Source organism: Dipodomys spectabilis, unplaced genomic scaffold, assembly GCF_019054845.1.
Source record: "Dipodomys spectabilis isolate Male_0828 unplaced genomic scaffold, ASM1905484v1 ptg000167l, whole genome shotgun sequence".
NCBI classification, from domain to species: Eukaryota; Metazoa; Chordata; class Mammalia; order Rodentia; family Heteromyidae; genus Dipodomys; species Dipodomys spectabilis.
In genome coordinates, this window is record NW_024870844.1 from 2506758 (window position 1) to 2525228 (window position 18471).

At 37.6% G+C, this 18471-nt stretch overlaps 1 protein-coding gene across 1 annotated transcript in view; it reads right to left on the minus strand.

Moving 5' to 3' along the window:
• Positions 1-18471, minus strand: part of Cdh8 (cadherin 8) — a 346195-nt gene that overhangs the window by 163500 nt on the left and 164224 nt on the right. Inside the window, exon 4 of the mRNA XM_042693465.1 lies at positions 8854-8973. Within this exon, the coding sequence (XP_042549399.1) occupies positions 8854-8973 (120 nt within the window). The remainder of the gene's footprint in view (positions 1-8853; positions 8974-18471) is intronic.

Below are 18471 nucleotides of genomic sequence, written 5' to 3' on the forward strand. Positions count from 1 at the left end.
TTTGCAGTGGAAATGATAATCTATGCAATCCAGATTAAAAAAAGAACTTGTGTGTTTGCAATCTATCACATAAAAATTACTCAGTAGGGTGAAAGCATTCATGAAGACTCCATGCATTATCTGATTTTTCTAAAAGAGAACCATTCATTACATGGATTTTTTTTCTTATTCCCTAGGAACATATTTTTTTTTCTTTAGCTTCTTCTTTTTTTTTTCTTTTTCTTTTAGAGGTTCCACTGAGACAAATGCTATTTGTATCCAATGAAGAAAGATAGTCTGAGTTTCAAAAACAAAAAACAAGGGTCAATGAATTAAGTTAGTTTATTTTTAAGCAGGTCATTTTTCATACTCTCCTTTGCCTGAAGCAAAGTATGGACTGTCCAGAAACTTTGCCCTGGTTTCCTTAGAAAAATTAAGCATTTATTATTCACTTGCCTTGCATTTCATTTAGGCTTTCCATCTTCAATCACTTAGGATGGACTGCAACTATTTTCTCACTGCTGTCCTCAAATTAGAGCTTTTAAAATAAATGCCACATTTCTCCCGGTCTGAGCCCAAAATGTTACAGGCAAACATATGGTACTGGGGTGGTCGGAAGGAAAAAAAAAGCAGCAAGCAATTTTGGACTGCAAATAAGCTATTTTCAACCTTTTGAAGCACCATAATAAATGCTATTCACAAAACTGACGTCTCATTTTACAATTACTACTGCTTCACATCTTTGTTTGACACTACACTGCCTCCTAGGCCTGTGAATCAAGGATTCCTGGGCCTCCTTCCAAGGTGGATAAGTCCCTTTCCAAACCAGTCACATCACCTGGCGTGAACGAAGCTGTTTGGAAGTCAAGTAGGGGTACAAGAGAATGTCAAAAAAATTAGGTTGTAGTATCAGAGAGTTTCACTTTGAATCCTGCCTTCAGCCCCTTGGGAAAGACGTATATCAAGTCAGACTCTGCCCTTTCCTCAGGAAACTAAGATGACTTTGACACCTTCCTGCAAATACTGTATATATTTCACGATGCATGCAAATAGATCTAACACTGCGTCAAGGATATATTAAGTTCTCCATAGATGAAGGAGCTGTTTGCTGTTTTTACGCCCATGTTAAAATTCGGGAGAGAATTTTAACTACAAGCATGAATGGGGAAGGTTCTTGTACATGGTGAAACACAGTTCTGTCATGTGCAGGTTGATGACAAATTCTCTCTTCAGCAATCTGATTCAGTGCTGCCAAGCCTGAACACTAAATGAATAAAATGCTTTTACTTTTTCACTGTGATGTTATTAATATTATTACTAACAGTAATATCTCCTCCATTGGATTATAGTAACAGTTGCTCCTTCTTTGTTTCTATTATTTCTATCTTCTATGTATTATTCCTATCTGTCTTCCCACATGAGCTAGAGGTGAATGTGAACAAGGTTGATGGTTATCTCAGCCTCCTGAGTGGCTGGAATTATAGGCATGAGTCACCAGTGCTTCTTTCAAGACTTCTTTGTAAAACACAAGAACAGTGTTGGGTGGCCTGCACACTTAAGATAGTGCACATTGCATTGTCATACTTAGTCTATACTACAGTTTATAGATGATTCCCCAAACAAGAGCAGGAGCTCTCCCTAAGGCAAAAGAGTACCATGACAACAGAACCTAATTCCATAAAGTGGGAATATAATCAATAAGGCAATAGCAGAATATATATGAACAAAAGTCAAGAGTTCTGCTCTTGGCACTCTTGAGAGGAAACAAATAATCAAACAAACAAAATATGCAAAAGTTTGTTGTTTCTTATTTTCAATTTCTTTCTCCTTATTGAAAATATTCAATGGTTAAACAATGCTGCTATAAATATGGTTGTGCTGGTAGCTTTAGTGTGGCTTTGTTTGTGTTCTGTTGGATAAATGCTCAGGAGTGGAATTGTTTGCTGGGTCATAGGGAAGATCTATGTTTAATTTTTTTTTGAGGCACCTCCATACTGCTTTCTAGAGTGGTTGTCTTTGGGAGGGAAAAGAAAAGGGCACTGAAATGCTTTGATGAAGGGTGAACAAATGCAGCAGTGATAATCACTAGACACTATGTTGAAAAGGAACTCTACAAATGGTAGGTTGAAATAGGAGGGAAAAACTGGGAGAGAGTGATGGAAGGGGTGACATTGTTCAAAAGCAAATGTACTCTTATCTGAGTTATTTAACTGTAAACCCTTTGTATATCACATTCACAATAACAATAAAGACAAGAATATAGCCTAGCTCAAGAATTGCCAAATCACAGTATGGAGCTTCCTCAAAAGACTATACAGAGAGCTTCCCTGTGACCCAGCAATCCCACTTTTGGGCATTTACCCAAACGATCACAAAGCTACCAGTAGCATTATTTACCATACCCAGATGCCCCTCAGTAGATGAATGGATCAAGAAGATGTTGTATGTAGGTATACACACACACACACACACACACACACACACACACACACACACACACACATATATGTATATATATATACATATATATATATATATATATATATATATATATATATATATATATATATATAGTGGAATTCTATGCCTCCATCAGAAAGATACCACCCTATTGGTAGGAAATGGAAAGACTTGGAAAAAGTTACATTAAGTGATGTAAGCCAGGCCCAAAGAAACATAGGTCCCATGGTTTCCCTTATTTGCAATTACTAGTATATGACTAGGGCAAGCAGAAAAGCTCAAAAGCTATGTACATATGACCGTATAAAATGATTCTAAGTGAAATGAACGCCATGATAGGAACACAAGAGGTTTTATCTTTCTTGCTGTTGTTTGTAATTTGTTTTTTTTGTTTCTTTTGTATGTTCTTCCCCCATGGTATAACCCCTGTTTTCACTGTATTTGATTCCTGTGCCCTGCATCTTGTATATACATTTTTCTAATTTGGGGAGGAGAAGGGAAATAACAAAGTGTTGAAATAAGGATACAGGTTGACCTAGTGTAACAATGAGATGTACAAGACACTATGTTGAAAACAAACTTTAAAACCTTGGCAGGAGGGATGAGTTGGGGAGGTGGGGAGGGAAGGGATGGTTGGGGAAAAACAAAGAAGGAGGTAACAGTGCTTGATAGGAAATGTACTCATTACCTTACTCATGTACTGTAACCCCTCTGTATAGTATCTTTACAATAAAAATAATATACCAAAAAAGCAAAAAAAATTGTCTAATCAATGGGCAATAATCTCTGTAAAGATCATGAATGTGATTGCATTGGGTAACTGGAAGGGGATCATAGTCTCACATACGTTGTACCATCTAACGCTTTTCAGTTAACTTCCTCTGATCCAGTGATGGTATGGATGCTACCCAGTGATGTCATGGATGAACCAATCATGTAGAGAATCATCTTGCTAGGGACTTTTCCTAAGGTATATTGACTTTGTATGCTAAGTGTCTATTCATTCATGAAATTCACTTTATGCTGCCCGGGGCAAAAATTAGTGAATGTTCTTCATATTTGTGATGCATAACATGCACTTAAAAGTAATCAAATATTCATTCTGAATGTTTTTGGTTTTCATCATGTCCCATTCTCCTATATGGTAAAGTAATACGTTGTAATATCTTTTGTTTCAACACAAACAAAGGCCCATGGCTTGGATTTACAACTAAGGAGGAACTTCCCAGTTGAGATCATACTCATACCCAGTCTATCTCACTCCAGGACAAAGCAGAGGAATAATTTTGAGGCTAGACATTATTATGCACAGCATGAGACTCCTTAGAGTAATCAGGGCTCTAGGATCTCCAGGGGTGGTGCCAAAATGTTGTCAGATATGCCTTGGCTTATCTTATCTTCTTGTCCTCTTTCCTTGTGTAGGAAACAGATTTGCATCTGATATAAAGAATTTTTTGGCCAAGCTTGCTTCCTGCTTCCTTTATTTTTTCAGTCATAAACTGCCAATACACCACTTATATTCCTTGCTATCTCAGCATCTCATCTATTTTCCTAGGTCCTCAGCTTATACACATCTTTTGGTCATTCCAAAAGATATTTCATTCCCATCTGTACATAAAACTAAGATTTCAAATGTCCAAGGCTCTCTGTCCAAATTTGTATTGCAAAGTTTTAAAACTTAAAACAATTTTCATCTGCTCTGTACAGCTTTAAAACCCTCCCTCCTCCACTCTCTATGTCTCATTTTCTCTCTCCACACACCCAGAGACATATTTCATATCAGTCTCAAAGCAGTGTGTTTTTACAAGGAGAGAAGGGGCCTCAAAGACAGAGCCAAATTTAGATTACATAAGAACAACTAGCCATTATTTCTTTCCCTAGAACATACTCAAGTGTAATTATGAAGGTATTTGCACGAAACATTTACATTTTGCATGTTTCAGTTATGTGTTATACTTTATTTATTTATTTATATTGTGAAAATACCGGACAGAGGGGTTACAATTACATGGGCAAGGTAATGAGTACATTTCTTAGCAAGTGTTGTTGCCTCCTCCTTTGGTATTTTATTGCTTATTGAATTTCACCCCTATTTTCAACTGCATTGTAACTATTCACATTGAAATTTCAACCTCTTTCACTTACTAAGCAGCTACAATGTAGGCTGTTCAAGTATCATATCTCTCAAGTTATCAGCCATAATATTATCTATGATAGCACCAGAGTAAAGTTTCTAAAATATAAGTCAGATAATTTTAGATATGTCAAACTGAAAATGATGAAGTTAAAATTTCTGTGTGTTAAGACAGACACTCACTATCCTGGGTAAAATGTAAATACAAACTGTTGCTGACAGTGTTTAATTAAGCAAACAGCAATATATATCAAAGAGGCTTTTAAATTAGAAGAGAGCCTTCGTTATCCATACCTCACAGTAATTTATTCTTAAAATATAAATTATTTAAAGAACATCACCATATTTCCTTTATTTATGTTGGAAAAAATTCCGTCTTCCAAAATAGATTGTGAGACACTTGCAAGCTGAGACTAGTTTTTGTAATTTTTTTCCCTCCCTATGTTTAATTCAGTGCCTGCACATACTGAATACTCAATGGATATTTGCTGGCTTAATATCTGTTTCATAATGGGAATGACAAGCAGAAAGACCCACATGAACAAATCAAGAAACAAAAAGAGATACCTATTCAACTCTACTCAGGCAGTTAACATATTCTTGCTTTATATAAGTTAGTATTATTGCTTATGAAAAGTGAAGTTCAAGCTAAGTGTTGTTGGCTCATACTACTAATCCTAATTACCTAAGTGGCTGATACATGGAAGGTCATGGTTTAAGGGCACCCTGGACAGAGAATTTCTGTGGACTTTATCTCCAAAATAATCCAGGGAGCTGGAGTTGGGAGGAACTGGTTAGAGGTAAAGATTCTTATAGTCAAACATGAACTGAGCAAATAGTGCAAAGCTCTACATTCAAAACCCAATGGTCAGATGGTCATATATCCATATGGTTATATGGTTATATGAACATAGCCAAGACATGGACACAAGAGGTTTTTCCTTGTTGTTGTAGTTTTTAAGGTACTATATGATTTCTTGTTTCTTTTGTATTCCCTCCCCATGAATAGTATATACATTTATCTGATTAAGGAAGGGAAGGGAAACAACTTGGTAAAACAAAGGTCAAAGGGGGATCCAATGCAACAGTGATACTCACAAGACAATATGTTGGAAATGATCTGTACAGTGGGGTGCAGGGTGGGGGGGGAGGGAAAGTGGGAGAAAAATGAGGGAGGTGGTAACAAGTTCCACAAGAAATGTACTCACAAACTTACTTATGTAATTCTAACCCACCTGTACATCACCTTTTCAATAAAATTAAAAAATAAATTTATGTAATCTAGCTACTCAGGAGGCTGAGATCTGAGGATCACGGTTCAAAGCCAGCCCGGGCAGGAAAATATGAGGGACTCTTGTGGCCAATAAACCACCAGAAAACAGGAAGTGGTGCTGTGGCTCAAGTGGTAGGGCCTTGAGCTGAAAAGTTGAGGGACAGTGCCCAGGCCCAGAGTTCAAGCCTCACGACCGACCGACAAAAAAAATAAAATAAAAAGATAAATAAATAAATATATTTTAAAAAAAAAACAACACCAAAAGCTATTAAAAGAAATCTCACAGAAGCCTTGAAATTTGGAATCTGGAATTTGAGTTCTCACTTTGCTCTCATTTCTGTAATTGTTACTCTGGCCAAATAATAGTAATATCACCAGATTTCTCTTTTCCTTAAAACCAGGAGTTGATTACCCAAGCTGATACTCCTCCATCATTATCCATGGTCCCAAATGGGACAATTTTTAAAACAGGCTTCCCTCTTGGTTGATAATGAGTATATTATCATAACCCATTTAATCAATGCACTTTACAAGAATGTTTTCCTGTTTCCAAATCAATTTTAAGATATGACATATTTGTATATAACTGTACTTTTTCTTTTAAATGCCTGAGGATTTTACTCTTTGATTTTTTTAAAGCCTAGAGAGGCTTTAAAATTTTATTTTAATTAATAATTGACTTAATAGAAAGTCAGGGAAATTTGTCTCAATGATGCTAAAAACTCATGGATCCAAGAAAAATTAATATATGTGCAGGTGGTGTTTAAAGGTTGAAATTTTGTATTTGGAAATTTATAGAAAGAAAACCTATTGAATGATAGAAAACGTATCAGATAGAGAAGATACTGTCTTTCATAACAATTATTCTTAATAATAGCTTTAACAATAATTTTTTAAAAATAATTTAAATGCCTACCACAGTACTCCACAGACATAAACTAGACTGCCAAACAGATTTATTTTCTTAAGATACTTTTGAATCAATTAGAAACATGCCTCTCCATTTATAAAATTGTATTTTTAATTTAATTGTATTGTTAAGGTGATGTACAGAAGGTTACAGTTATATACATAAGGTAATGAGTACATTTCTTGTCCAACATGGTTACCCCTCCCTCATTTTTCTCTCACTTTCCCTCCCCCCACTACCTTCCCACCCCAAGTAGTAAAGTTCATTTCCAACATATTGTATTGTGGGTATCATTGTTGCATTGGTTCCCTCTTTGTCTTTTGTCTCATCATTTTGTTATTCCCTTCCCTTTCTCAGATCAGAAAAACACATATACAAAGCACAGAGCACCAAAATCAAATACAGTGACAACAGGGGATAAACCAAAGGGGGAAAAATGAAAAACAAAATTATGAAGCTGTTTCCCAGAGTATTTTTGTATGTTTTTGATTGTAAAAATGCTGTACAGAGGGGCTACAGTTACATAATCAAGGTAATGGATACATTTCCTATTGAGCATTGTTACCTCCTGCTTTGTTTCCCCCCTACCATCCCTTCTCTCCCACCTCCACCCCCTGCCGAAGATGTAAAATTCATTTTCAAGGTACATCTCATTGTTACAATGGGTCAACAATGGGTATCCTTTTTTCAGCATTTTGTTTTTTCCCTTCCCTCCCTGAATTAGAGAAGTGTATATACAAGATGCTGGGCACCAACATCAAATACAGTTAAAACAGGTATTATACCACGGGGGAGGAACATACAAAGAAGTTAAAAATCACATGGTACATTATAAATACGTTAGAAACAATAGCAAGAAAGAAAAAAAGATATTTGTGTCCCTACTTGGGGTTCATTCCAGAGCATTTTGAAAAATGTGTGGTTACTTGCTTTTTCTCTTTTTTTCTTTTTTCTTTCCCTTCTTTCCTTCCTTCCTTATTTTCTTTTGTTTGGTACTAGAGTTTGAACTCAAGGTATCTTGCTTGCTCAACCTGTCTGCTGTTCTAATACTCTACCACTTGAGTCATATTTCCAGCTCTGATTTTTTTCCTGATTTTTTTTCCTGCTGTTGTTGATTTGTCTTTTGGAGATGAAATCTAGTGGACTTTCTTCACTAGCTGATTTTGAACTACAATCATTCTAACTCAGTCTCCTGAGTAGAGAGAATTATAGGCTTGAGTCAATGGCATGGAACTTATTTTGCTCTTCTTTAAGTAACTTACATCATCCTTTAAAAAAATCTGTACTGAAGGACTTAAAAAAATTGGCTTGGTTTAATTTTAGCTGTAAAAATATTTTCACAAGAGCTCAGAGGATAGGCATCAAACCTGTCTTACAAATAAAGGCTCTAGGGCTGGGAAGGTGGCTCAGTGGTAGAGTGCTTGCCTTGCATGCATAAGGCCCTGGGTTCGATTCCCCAGCACCACATTAGCAGAAAAAACAGGAAGTGGTGTTGTGGCTCAAGTGCTAGAGTGCTAGCCTTGAACTGAAGAGCTGAGGGACAGCACCCAGGCCCAGAGTTCAGGGCCCACAACCGACAAATAAATAAATAAATAAAATAAAGGTTCTAGGACAAAAATAACAGTATCAAACTTGTATTGAATGACTATCATTTTCTATGTCCTGCATAGTGGACATTCTTTGCTTCTCAGTTCCATAATGAGACTAAAAGGTTAAGTTATATACCCATTTTATAGATACACAAGTTGAAATTTAGAGCATTGCTGTTAAGCACCAGGTGGCCAATGAGTGGCTAGATTCATCTTTAAATCTGATATTTCAGTGTGCCTAAGTGTGTATAAGTACCATTTCTTCCTTTATTCCAGAATGAAAAATGGCATCAGACCATCTGTGTTATTTTACCCAGGTACTATAATTTGTTTTAATCAGTATCCAAATGACTGTTGTGGCTACCATATTCCTCAGAGTGCCCATTCGAATATTATTGCTCCTGGCAGTGAAATCCTTAACCATAAAATTCCATAATCCAAATCCCCAAAAAAGCATTTCCCTGATGCCAAAACCTGATAAATAGAATTCAAAATTGAGGCCACAAACCTGTTTCAGGCTCAATGGAGAAATAAGGCTGCCCTTCCAAGATGCTATAAACCAACTTTGCACTGTTTCCATAAACTGGGTCATCGGCGTCAGTAGCTGTGACATTAGTGACAGACGTACCTAATAAAAAGAGAGGGGGAAAAAGTCATAATTAACACGTTATTTTTTGCCAAGAGCTAAATTTTGCCAAGCCTATCATACAGAAATCCATGTGTGGGAATCAAGAGAGAAGGAAAAAAAAAATCAAGGGTGTAGGTCTTTTTAAAAGACTGAGATAAACTGCTTTGTCATAACTTTAACAATACCCAATTCTTGTCAAAGAAAGGGTTCTGCTAGGTTGGAGAGCTGTATAAAGACAGCCTCTTTTGTATCTGTGTTACTTAAGATTCCTTTGTAGCTTTCATTTTAAAGATACCTATTAGATTCATGTGGGTTTCGAGAATATGCAGGGGAAATGATATCAAAGGAATGTGAAATATATGGTTAATAGTATCATATAGCAGGTGATACATAAGTTTTGCAAAAGCACAAGTAAACGTACCTAGAAAAGTCGACTGCTGAATTTTTTTTAAAGCTGTGCAAAAAATATCAAAGGAATATTTTATCCCATCACATTTAATTCCTCAGAATATAAAATTAGATTGGAACCACCAATTAATTTGCATGCTAAGGTAATTAGGCCCACGGATAATAGAATCAAAACCATCTTTTTTTTTCAGATTAGTCTTCTCTTTCATATTCACTTATTCATGGAACAATTGAGTACAGAGAGCTTGCCTGAATTGAAATATGTTTTTTCAGACAAAAATCTCTACAGTGAAGGCATTTACAGTTTGGTGGTGGTAAAATAGAGAAGGAAACAACAGATAAAGACATATAAAGATATATTCAGCTACATAACACATGTAAACAAGATACATAACAAGTGTAATTAACTACATGATCCAGGACAGACAAGATGAAAGCAGAAATTTTCTAAGAGAGGTTGCATTTCAGTTAATTGTTCAAGAAATGTTGAGCTTCACCAGGGTAAGGGCAGAGAAGGAATTCCAAGAAATGAGTCATGCACAAGTAAAGGCAAAGTAGCTTCCTTGGCACATTCTGGAAACTGCAAATCTGAGGAGAATTTGGGAAAGTCTAGAGTGACAAGTAAAGCCACAATCTATGAAACCTGTCTTCCTTCCCAGTATATGTCAGACATACATTTACTACTTGTATTATAGATAGATGCATGGGTAAATTATCTGGTAAATTTAATGAAGAACACCAGGAGATACTAAAAATCACTAATTTGTTATGATGCTGGGATTGGGGCTAAACTGGTTGAGCATCTGCTTAGCAAACACAAGGCCCTGATTCCAATCTCCAGTACAGCAAAATAAATTTTTCCAGCCAGACATCAGTGGCTCAAGCCTGTAATCATAGCTAGATCTGAGGATCACAGTTCAAAATCACCCTGGGTAAGAACATCCCTGAGACCCCTATCTCCAATTAATACCCAGAAAACCAGAAGTGGTGTGGCTCAAGTGGTAGAGAGCTTGCCTTGAGCTGAAGAGGTGAGGGACAGTACCCAGACCCAGAGTTCAAGCCCCATGACCAACAAAAATAAATGAATAAAAATAAAGTTTCCCAATTATATTTTAGAATTAATTCTTAAGGATAAATTCTTGGCAAAGATAATTTTATATACACATATCAAATATATACATATATATTGCATATACATATTTCATATATGTATATATTGCTATGTGCATATATATGTAGCAAATATCTATATTGCTATGTATATATAGCAAATGTGTATATCTACATATCTATCCATATCTTTATATCTATCTATCTATCTATCTATATCTTATTTTCTATCTCTATCTATCCTGATCATTCTTTGTGCAGAAAGAAAAGGAATCAGAGACTGGGCAGGACAACTTGGTCTTTGACATGGTTACAGTGGACCTCAGCTATGCTTTCAATCTAGGCTGCTCAATGATTTAATGGGGCCAGGTCTTCATTGAAGACCTGTGTGATAGGAAATACCCTAGAGAATGGACCATGGCTCTTGGGCCTGATAGCACTCTTCAGTCAAGGGCAACTACAAAGTGAGGACAGTGACCTCAGTCCTGATCACTGAACTGTCCACAGGCAATGCCCCAGCACATGGAGGAAGGTGTGTCGATATTGCAGGAGGAACAGAATGAATCTGAACAGCATACCCGTTGCTGCAATGATGTACACAGACTTGAAGCAGGTTTTTGCCAATCACGATTTTTGAAGATGTTGCCAGTCAAAATCTTTGTAGAACGTTTTGAATTGCAGTTACTATTCAGGAAAAGTGACAATATTTGTTGAGCACTAAACAATCTGATGAAATTAGAGTTTCTACTCAGAATGATGACTTAAAGGCTTTACAGAAAATCTACAGAAATATTGTTCTGAATGCTCTCTTTGTGACAAACTCTGCACACACTTGAAACAGTGTGTATAAATTGAGTGTGTGTGTATGTGTGTGTGTGTGTGTGTGTGTGTGTGTGTGTATGTGTGACTTCATACTCATTTTCATAGCAATTCCTTTCACTGGTGATATTGGCGCATGAAAACACTGATATCTGTAGTTACTTAATTGTTTTACAGCATCAAGAAGAATTTGGGTTAAAAATCTTCTCAAAAAGAGAACAATAAGGAGAAATGTGCCCACATAATGTTAAAAGATAGGGAACAAAATTAGTCATCCAAAGGAATGCTAGAAATTTCAACTACGAATAAAATATGGGATCCTTCGAGTGCCTGAATTGTGAGCCTTGGCTCCATACCGTTGGAACATAGAGACACTGTTTCAGAGAAAGCGTATTCTCATGTATTTCAGAGTTCTTTCAGACTGGAGAGACAGGAGTGCACCACTGGGCCAAAGTTTGTGTGAGGTGTATAGTCTGCTATTTTTTTGTCTAGTATGTTTACTCTGATGCTTCAGAAATAAATTCTACCTCCCCAAGTTAAGTACAATACTATCATCAAGAAATAAAGTCAAAGCCACAAAAGGAAGTTACAGTGATGAGTATAGATATTCATTTCCAGTCAAAGCCCCATCCCTGGAAAATGAACAAGTCATAAACTTCTGTCAGTACCAAAATTACACTCTACACAGAAACTTAAATGAAGGGATATTTATGGAGAACAAATAAGTGCAACTATTTCCTGAAGGACCATGCTGTAATAGAAATTGTAGAAATGTAGGAGAGGTGTGTGTTGACAAAGTAGTGGGAAACATGTTAATGGTTTTGAATGTGGAATCATTTCATTGTTTTCTAAAGCACTTATCTCTAACTCTTTGGGCAAATCACTTAACCTTAGTCTCAGGCTAAAATCTACAATATACACATTAGAGTGAATGTGAGTGATAAAGGCAATGATGGATGTGGGTTCCTAATACAGAAACGATCACATGAGAATCTTGAGTACCACCCTGCCTTGGATTGGACCTTAGCTTTGAAAAATAGATCCCTCAGGTCTGTCCCAGAATGATAAGATACAGAAAGACACAGAATACTTTAAAAAAAAGACCACAAACTTCAATTCCACTGGAAATCTTCCAGGAATCCCAATGTAAAGTGATCATTCAAAAGTGTGTGTGGTAGGTAACAAACTTTAACAAAAGTTAGCTCATCTCTACTCCTAGGAACTGTTCTTTTTTTGATTACTTGGTGTGGGTGGGGAGAGGGGACGCTTTCATATTTGTTTGCAAAGTGAAGCATTTTTTTTAGGAAATTAATCTTGTCTAAAGAGTCCTGAAAAACCGTTTCAGGGTAATTATAAGATGAGAAATGCGTTCTTGGATTTTGATTATTTCAAGAATAGCGATAATTATTCTATTTCTGTCTTATTGTAAGTTGATCTGATCTTGTCCTGAGAGCACACCTTGCCAGCACTGACACTGGCACACGGGCCCAGGGTTCTGCCATCTGCATGCTCCATGGTTCTGTCCTCTCATGAGCGAAGATGCTCATTTGTACTGTGAAAACCTCAGTATTTCATGGGAAGATCCAGTATGGCTTTAGGAAATTACAAGAAGAGTGAATACCGAGAAGCTGCAATGTATTTATGGGGAAGAGTAATGAGAGGGGGGGGACACAAAAGAAGGGAGGAAGGATGAGCAAACGCAGTCACTACATTCGGTGTAAATTATGTCAAAACTGAACTTGAGGGCAGGGATGGGAGGGGGGTGAAATGGGAGGGATTGATCTTGACATGGGTCAAGATGCACCACACTCAGAACCTGAAATATCAAACTGTTACCTCTCTGTACAACTATTCAATAATAATAACACTGATGATGATGATGATGATGAGTGGCTTACACCTGGAACCATAGCTACTCAGGAGGATAAGATCCAGAGGATCATGGTGCAAGCCAATACCGTAGTAAAGCCTAAGATATTTGATCTCTAAAGTAACCAGCAAAAAGCAGGGCTGAAAGTGTGGCTCAACTGGCAGTATGCCAGACAAGCAAGCAAGTTGAGTAAGTGTAAAATCCTGAGTTGTAACCCCAGTATCATCAAAGAAGTGGGGAGTAGAGGGGACTGAAAGGGGAAAAAATGGAGTCAACTCTGTAGTTCCAGGTGGTGGAACATTAGTTTCATAATCCATCTCCACATTTTACTAACTTTCACATTTGTGGTAAATTTTATTAAGCTTTGATTCACTAGTATGGACAAAGAAAGTTACTGGTACATCATGGTTTTGTTGAGATAATTAAAGGTGATCCATGCAACATAGAAGGAAAAGAAGTTTTGACATTTGATATTTCTCAGAACTTCTGTCATTCTTATAACAATAGGTTATGTATTCACACAGCTGAGACCGAATAAAAAACTATTTTAAATTTTCATTGGTGATAAGTATTTTAATTTATATAATTAGGTGACTTTTTTGCTAATGTTTTTAATAATAATACATTTCCATAAAAGACAGAAATAAAGACACTGTAGATATAACTGTATAAAGGTTAGGTAGGCAAAATAAATTCCTATGTTTTGTGGCATAGCAGGGTGTATATAATTAACCATAATGCCTTAAATCTCAAAATAATTAGAACACAGAATTTAACACGTATCCACGTTAATAAAGTGATAAAATTTCAATTAGCTTAACTTCGTCATTACATAATAAATACACGAATTAAGGCATCACAATTAACTCATAAGTATGAACAAATGTCAATAAAACAGTGATATGCCCATGTTCTTATTAAGATCTTTCCTCAGTAAAGATTTCCAAAGGAAAACACCTATGTACACAATCTCACAGCCTACCATACAGTGTATTTTCTATCATTTTCCACAGTGGGAGGAAATGGCTCTGGGTTCAAACATAAACCGTGTTTAATGTAGTAAGTACAAGGCTACTGAATGAATTTCATTCTCCCAGCCTGAGCAAATCCCATGTGACTATAAAGATAGACTACTGGGCTAGGGACTGCCACTGGGGCTAAGACAAACAAACACCACAGACTCTCCTAGGATATAGTGTCCTGATGCCTGGCTTCCCCAAAATCCACATCCTTCAACTTTATACATCTGGTACCATCAGGTACAATCTTTCTCCTAGCAGCGATGCCATGTCTGTGGTTGTACCTGTGCACTGGGGACACATGCATGCCAGGCTTTGTGAATGCATCTGTCAAATGATCCCCCCATCAGGGGGAAAATGGATGCTTTGAGGTTAATCTCGGCAACAGAAAACATTTCTAGTCAAGCTGCCCAGTGCAGTAGGTTTCTCCATGGAAATGCATGCAGAATGCAAGCTACGGAGAGAGAGGCAAATTGAAAAGTGTCAACGTTGCAGGATAATGTTACTTCAAAGCAGCAAGTGTTGGTGTGTGATAAACAAGACCCCGAGTAATACCCGGAAAATATAACATCCAGGATTCTCTGTTTGTGTTTTCATTTGGAACTGCTTTTGTCCTTTTGTCGAGGATACAAGAGACTCATTTAGCTAGTGACTATATATTTGACATTGTGCCATTTCTCCAAGAAAGCCCCTATTATAATCCAACTTGGTGCTGATCCTAATTATAATAATATAGCTGTCGCATTTCCAGCTGCTGTCAACAAAAAAATGATCCCTGTCCCCACAATTCAGCCTGCTAGTATCAAGTCAAGTATGAACACAGCAATTCCAAGGTGAAATCCAGCTACTAATAAGCCTATCCCCCCACTTTTGTTTTCCTGCATTTGGGTTCAGTTAAGCGAAATTTGTCAATATGCTGCCTGGATTCTAATTAATAACAGAAGGCTTGCAATGGCCTTTGCTTCTTCCCATATCTAAAAGTTTCCTCCTATTAGCTGCAGGCCTCACATATTTTCCTCCAATCATGACAGCAAGGACTACAAGCAAAATTAACCATCAAAGATGTAACTCTGTCAGGTTAGAGGTTCTGCTTTGCTGACAAACTAAGATAAAAGGCCTTCGGGAAAATAAGACATTGGCGTTTGGGTAGTGCAGTTCTGTTAGCTAGGCTATACTTTTTCTTTATGAGCAAGTCAGCACACACCAATTCTGCACATTATTCAGAAAGAAAAATGCTGGTGCTGACACCCTGAGCAGGAAAACAAAGGTTTGGTGCAGCGTGAAAATGTGCACACTGGAAAAACTAAAAACTATTAAGATGAGAAGAACATAGACCCCATTTGCAAGTACTTGTTTGCAATATGTTTTCAGAGGAATAAGCATTTCCATTGCAGTAGGGAAAATAAAGAAGCCGAACCTTTGCAATAGGAGATAGTCAAAAGGGCATGCGTTTCTGGCCTCTTGCTATTATTTTCAAACTTTTGATGTGAACTTCTAGCTCTCTTGTTCCAAGTTCAGCATGTAAAATCCACAGAGTGTCTGGCATTGTCATCTGAGAAAACCCTTACTTAATCATTCATATGGTGCAAAGATCACAGACAGAACCGGCCATAGCAACAATGTTACTGTTTTCATTATTGAAATGAAAGGAAAATATCCAACTGCTCTAACCCCCTTATTATTTCCCACAAATATGACAAGACAGAATAAGTGTTTGGCACAAATGTCTCCATGACAACATTTCTTGGTCATTGTGGAATAGCAGAGCAATACTTTTATGGAACCAAAATAACTTGTTTGTGCTTAAATTAGCACATACTAGAAATTAGATGTTTTAAATGTATCTTGTTCAAATGATTACCTTTGAGTTTTATGTAACTGTGTCCTGGGATACTTATTTCTAGGGGTTTTGTTTCCATTTGTGTGATTTTTTACCCCTACTCCTTCAGTTACAACAGAATACATTCTCTTTATGGATGCAGGTAAAAGCTGAGAAATAAATGCAGACGGTCAGTCAAAGCATGTTGATTACTAGCTTCCTGGGTGATACCATAATCTTCCACATTCACTTCTCCAGACTGGCATCATGCAAATTTTCCCAGTGGGAAACATGGCCTAAATCCTACCGGCACTTTTTCAGTTTTGCTGCTTAATTATAGAAGACACATGCCAAATATCTACATCTCTAAGGGACCCCAGAGGGGGTCTTTGGAGGATGAGAAGGATTAAATGTGGATCAGCAAAAATTAGAGAGGGTATTTTAAAATTTAACCCTATAGATAGAGATAGTCATGACAAATACCCTCCTTACCCACAGACACCAGCTAAGCTCTGAGGGAAACAAACAGTAACCGATAATGTCTGATCATTCAACTGCAAGCCAGAAGCCAAGCGTCCTGTTGCATTCCAGATATTTCTATTGGTATTAGGATGGGTTAACATGGAAAGTGAAGTCAGTGTGAAACCAGATTATAGATTCTTCTCTTTTGCTATCAATCTTCTCCTTAATAAAAGTCATCTGCACCAGGCACAGCACCTTAAGCTTGTCAACTCTAGATACTTTGGTGATAGAGATCAGGAGATCACAGATCAAATGTAGCCTAAGCAAGCGAAGTCACAAGTCTCCATCTTGACCAATGGTTGCACATGATGGTGCATGCCTGTCAGGCCAGGTACCAGGGGAGTGCCCGGGCTCTCTCCTGTCATCCCCAACAGCACAGGAGGAATGTAAATAGGAACACTGCAGCTCAGGTCAGTCCTGGCATAAAGCAAGATGCCATCTTGAAAATAACCAATGAAATAGGGGGTTGAAAACTGGGCCCCTGTGGCGCACACAGCTAATTCACTTACTCAAGATGCTGAGATCTGAAGATTGAGGTTGAATTGAGTATTCTTTTTTTTTTTTTTTTAAATAATTTTATTTGTGAACATACTGTACAGAGGAGTTACAGTTACATGGGCAGGATAATGCGTACATTTCTTACCAAGCATTGGAAGATTGAGGTTGAAAGCCAGCCCTGACAGAAACATCCATGCAATGTTTAGGTCCAATTAACCATCACAAAGCTAGAAGTGGAGGTGTGGCTCAAGTAGTAGAGAACACTAGCCCCAAGGTATAAGCTAAAGGACAGCCTCTAGGCTCTAAGTAACAACCCTAGTATCAGCAAAACAATGGAAGATGATGAAGTATGGCTCACGTGGTAGAGCACCTTCCTAGAAAACATGGAAACTTGAATCCAGCCTTCAAAACCACCCAAATAATAATAATATTATTTATTAACAATACAAAGAAAAGCCAACTGAATAAAAGCAGAGGTAGCATTGGTTTTCTTTTCTTTTCTTTATCCTGGTCCTGGGGCTTGAACTCAGGGCTTGAGAGCTGTCCCTGAGCTTTTTTGCTCCAGGGTAGCACTCTACCACTTCAGCCACAGCTCCACTTCTGGCTTTTTGGTAATTTATTACACGTAAGAGTCTCACACACTTTGTTGCTGGGACTGGCTTTAACGCCTGATCCTCAGATCTCAGCTTCCTGGTTAGCTAGAATTACAAGCTTGAGCTACTAGCCCTCAGGTAGTATTGCTTTCTTTTAAGACATGCACCATTCAGTAGAATCCTCAATGACTTCCCTCTATTTTCTTTCACAGGCCTAACTCATGCTCACTGGGTGTTCTCTTCCTGTGTGAGTTCTCAGCCCACAGTGGTGCACGGTTGCCAAATGCCACATGTTCCAATTTGAATTTATTATGGGAATGGGGACAGATTCGTAACTGCAGTCACTCTGAGGGATGGCATGGAAATGTACCCTGTCAGTTCTCAGGCTCCATGATTTGGGATAGAAACCGAGCAAATAAAACCTGCTTGCTATATTTTCAGAGACCTAAACAGTTGTGTCACTTCACGGAACCCCCACGCCCGTGTTTCTAATAGGAGTCTGCAACTTTCAGACACAATTAAGTATACTTCAGGAGGTGCCATTGTGCACACAGATGCCTCCCATTCTACGCATGTGGCATCCCAGCAAACATCTGTAATGTGCACTGGGTGAGAGAAATGGAAAGTATGATGTGAAAAAAAAAATGTGTAACTGTAAAAATCTCACCCGTGTTTACTATTCACAGGAGAGAAGTTCCTCCTCGCATCCTTCCAGAACAATGCTCGCATGGTGTGGCCTAGCCACTGCCTTCGCAGACAGATAATGAGCACCTTCGGAAGCCTGGTTGTGAAAACTAATAAGCTGCCTGGTTTACAGTTCCATGTGCATAAATAAACTTT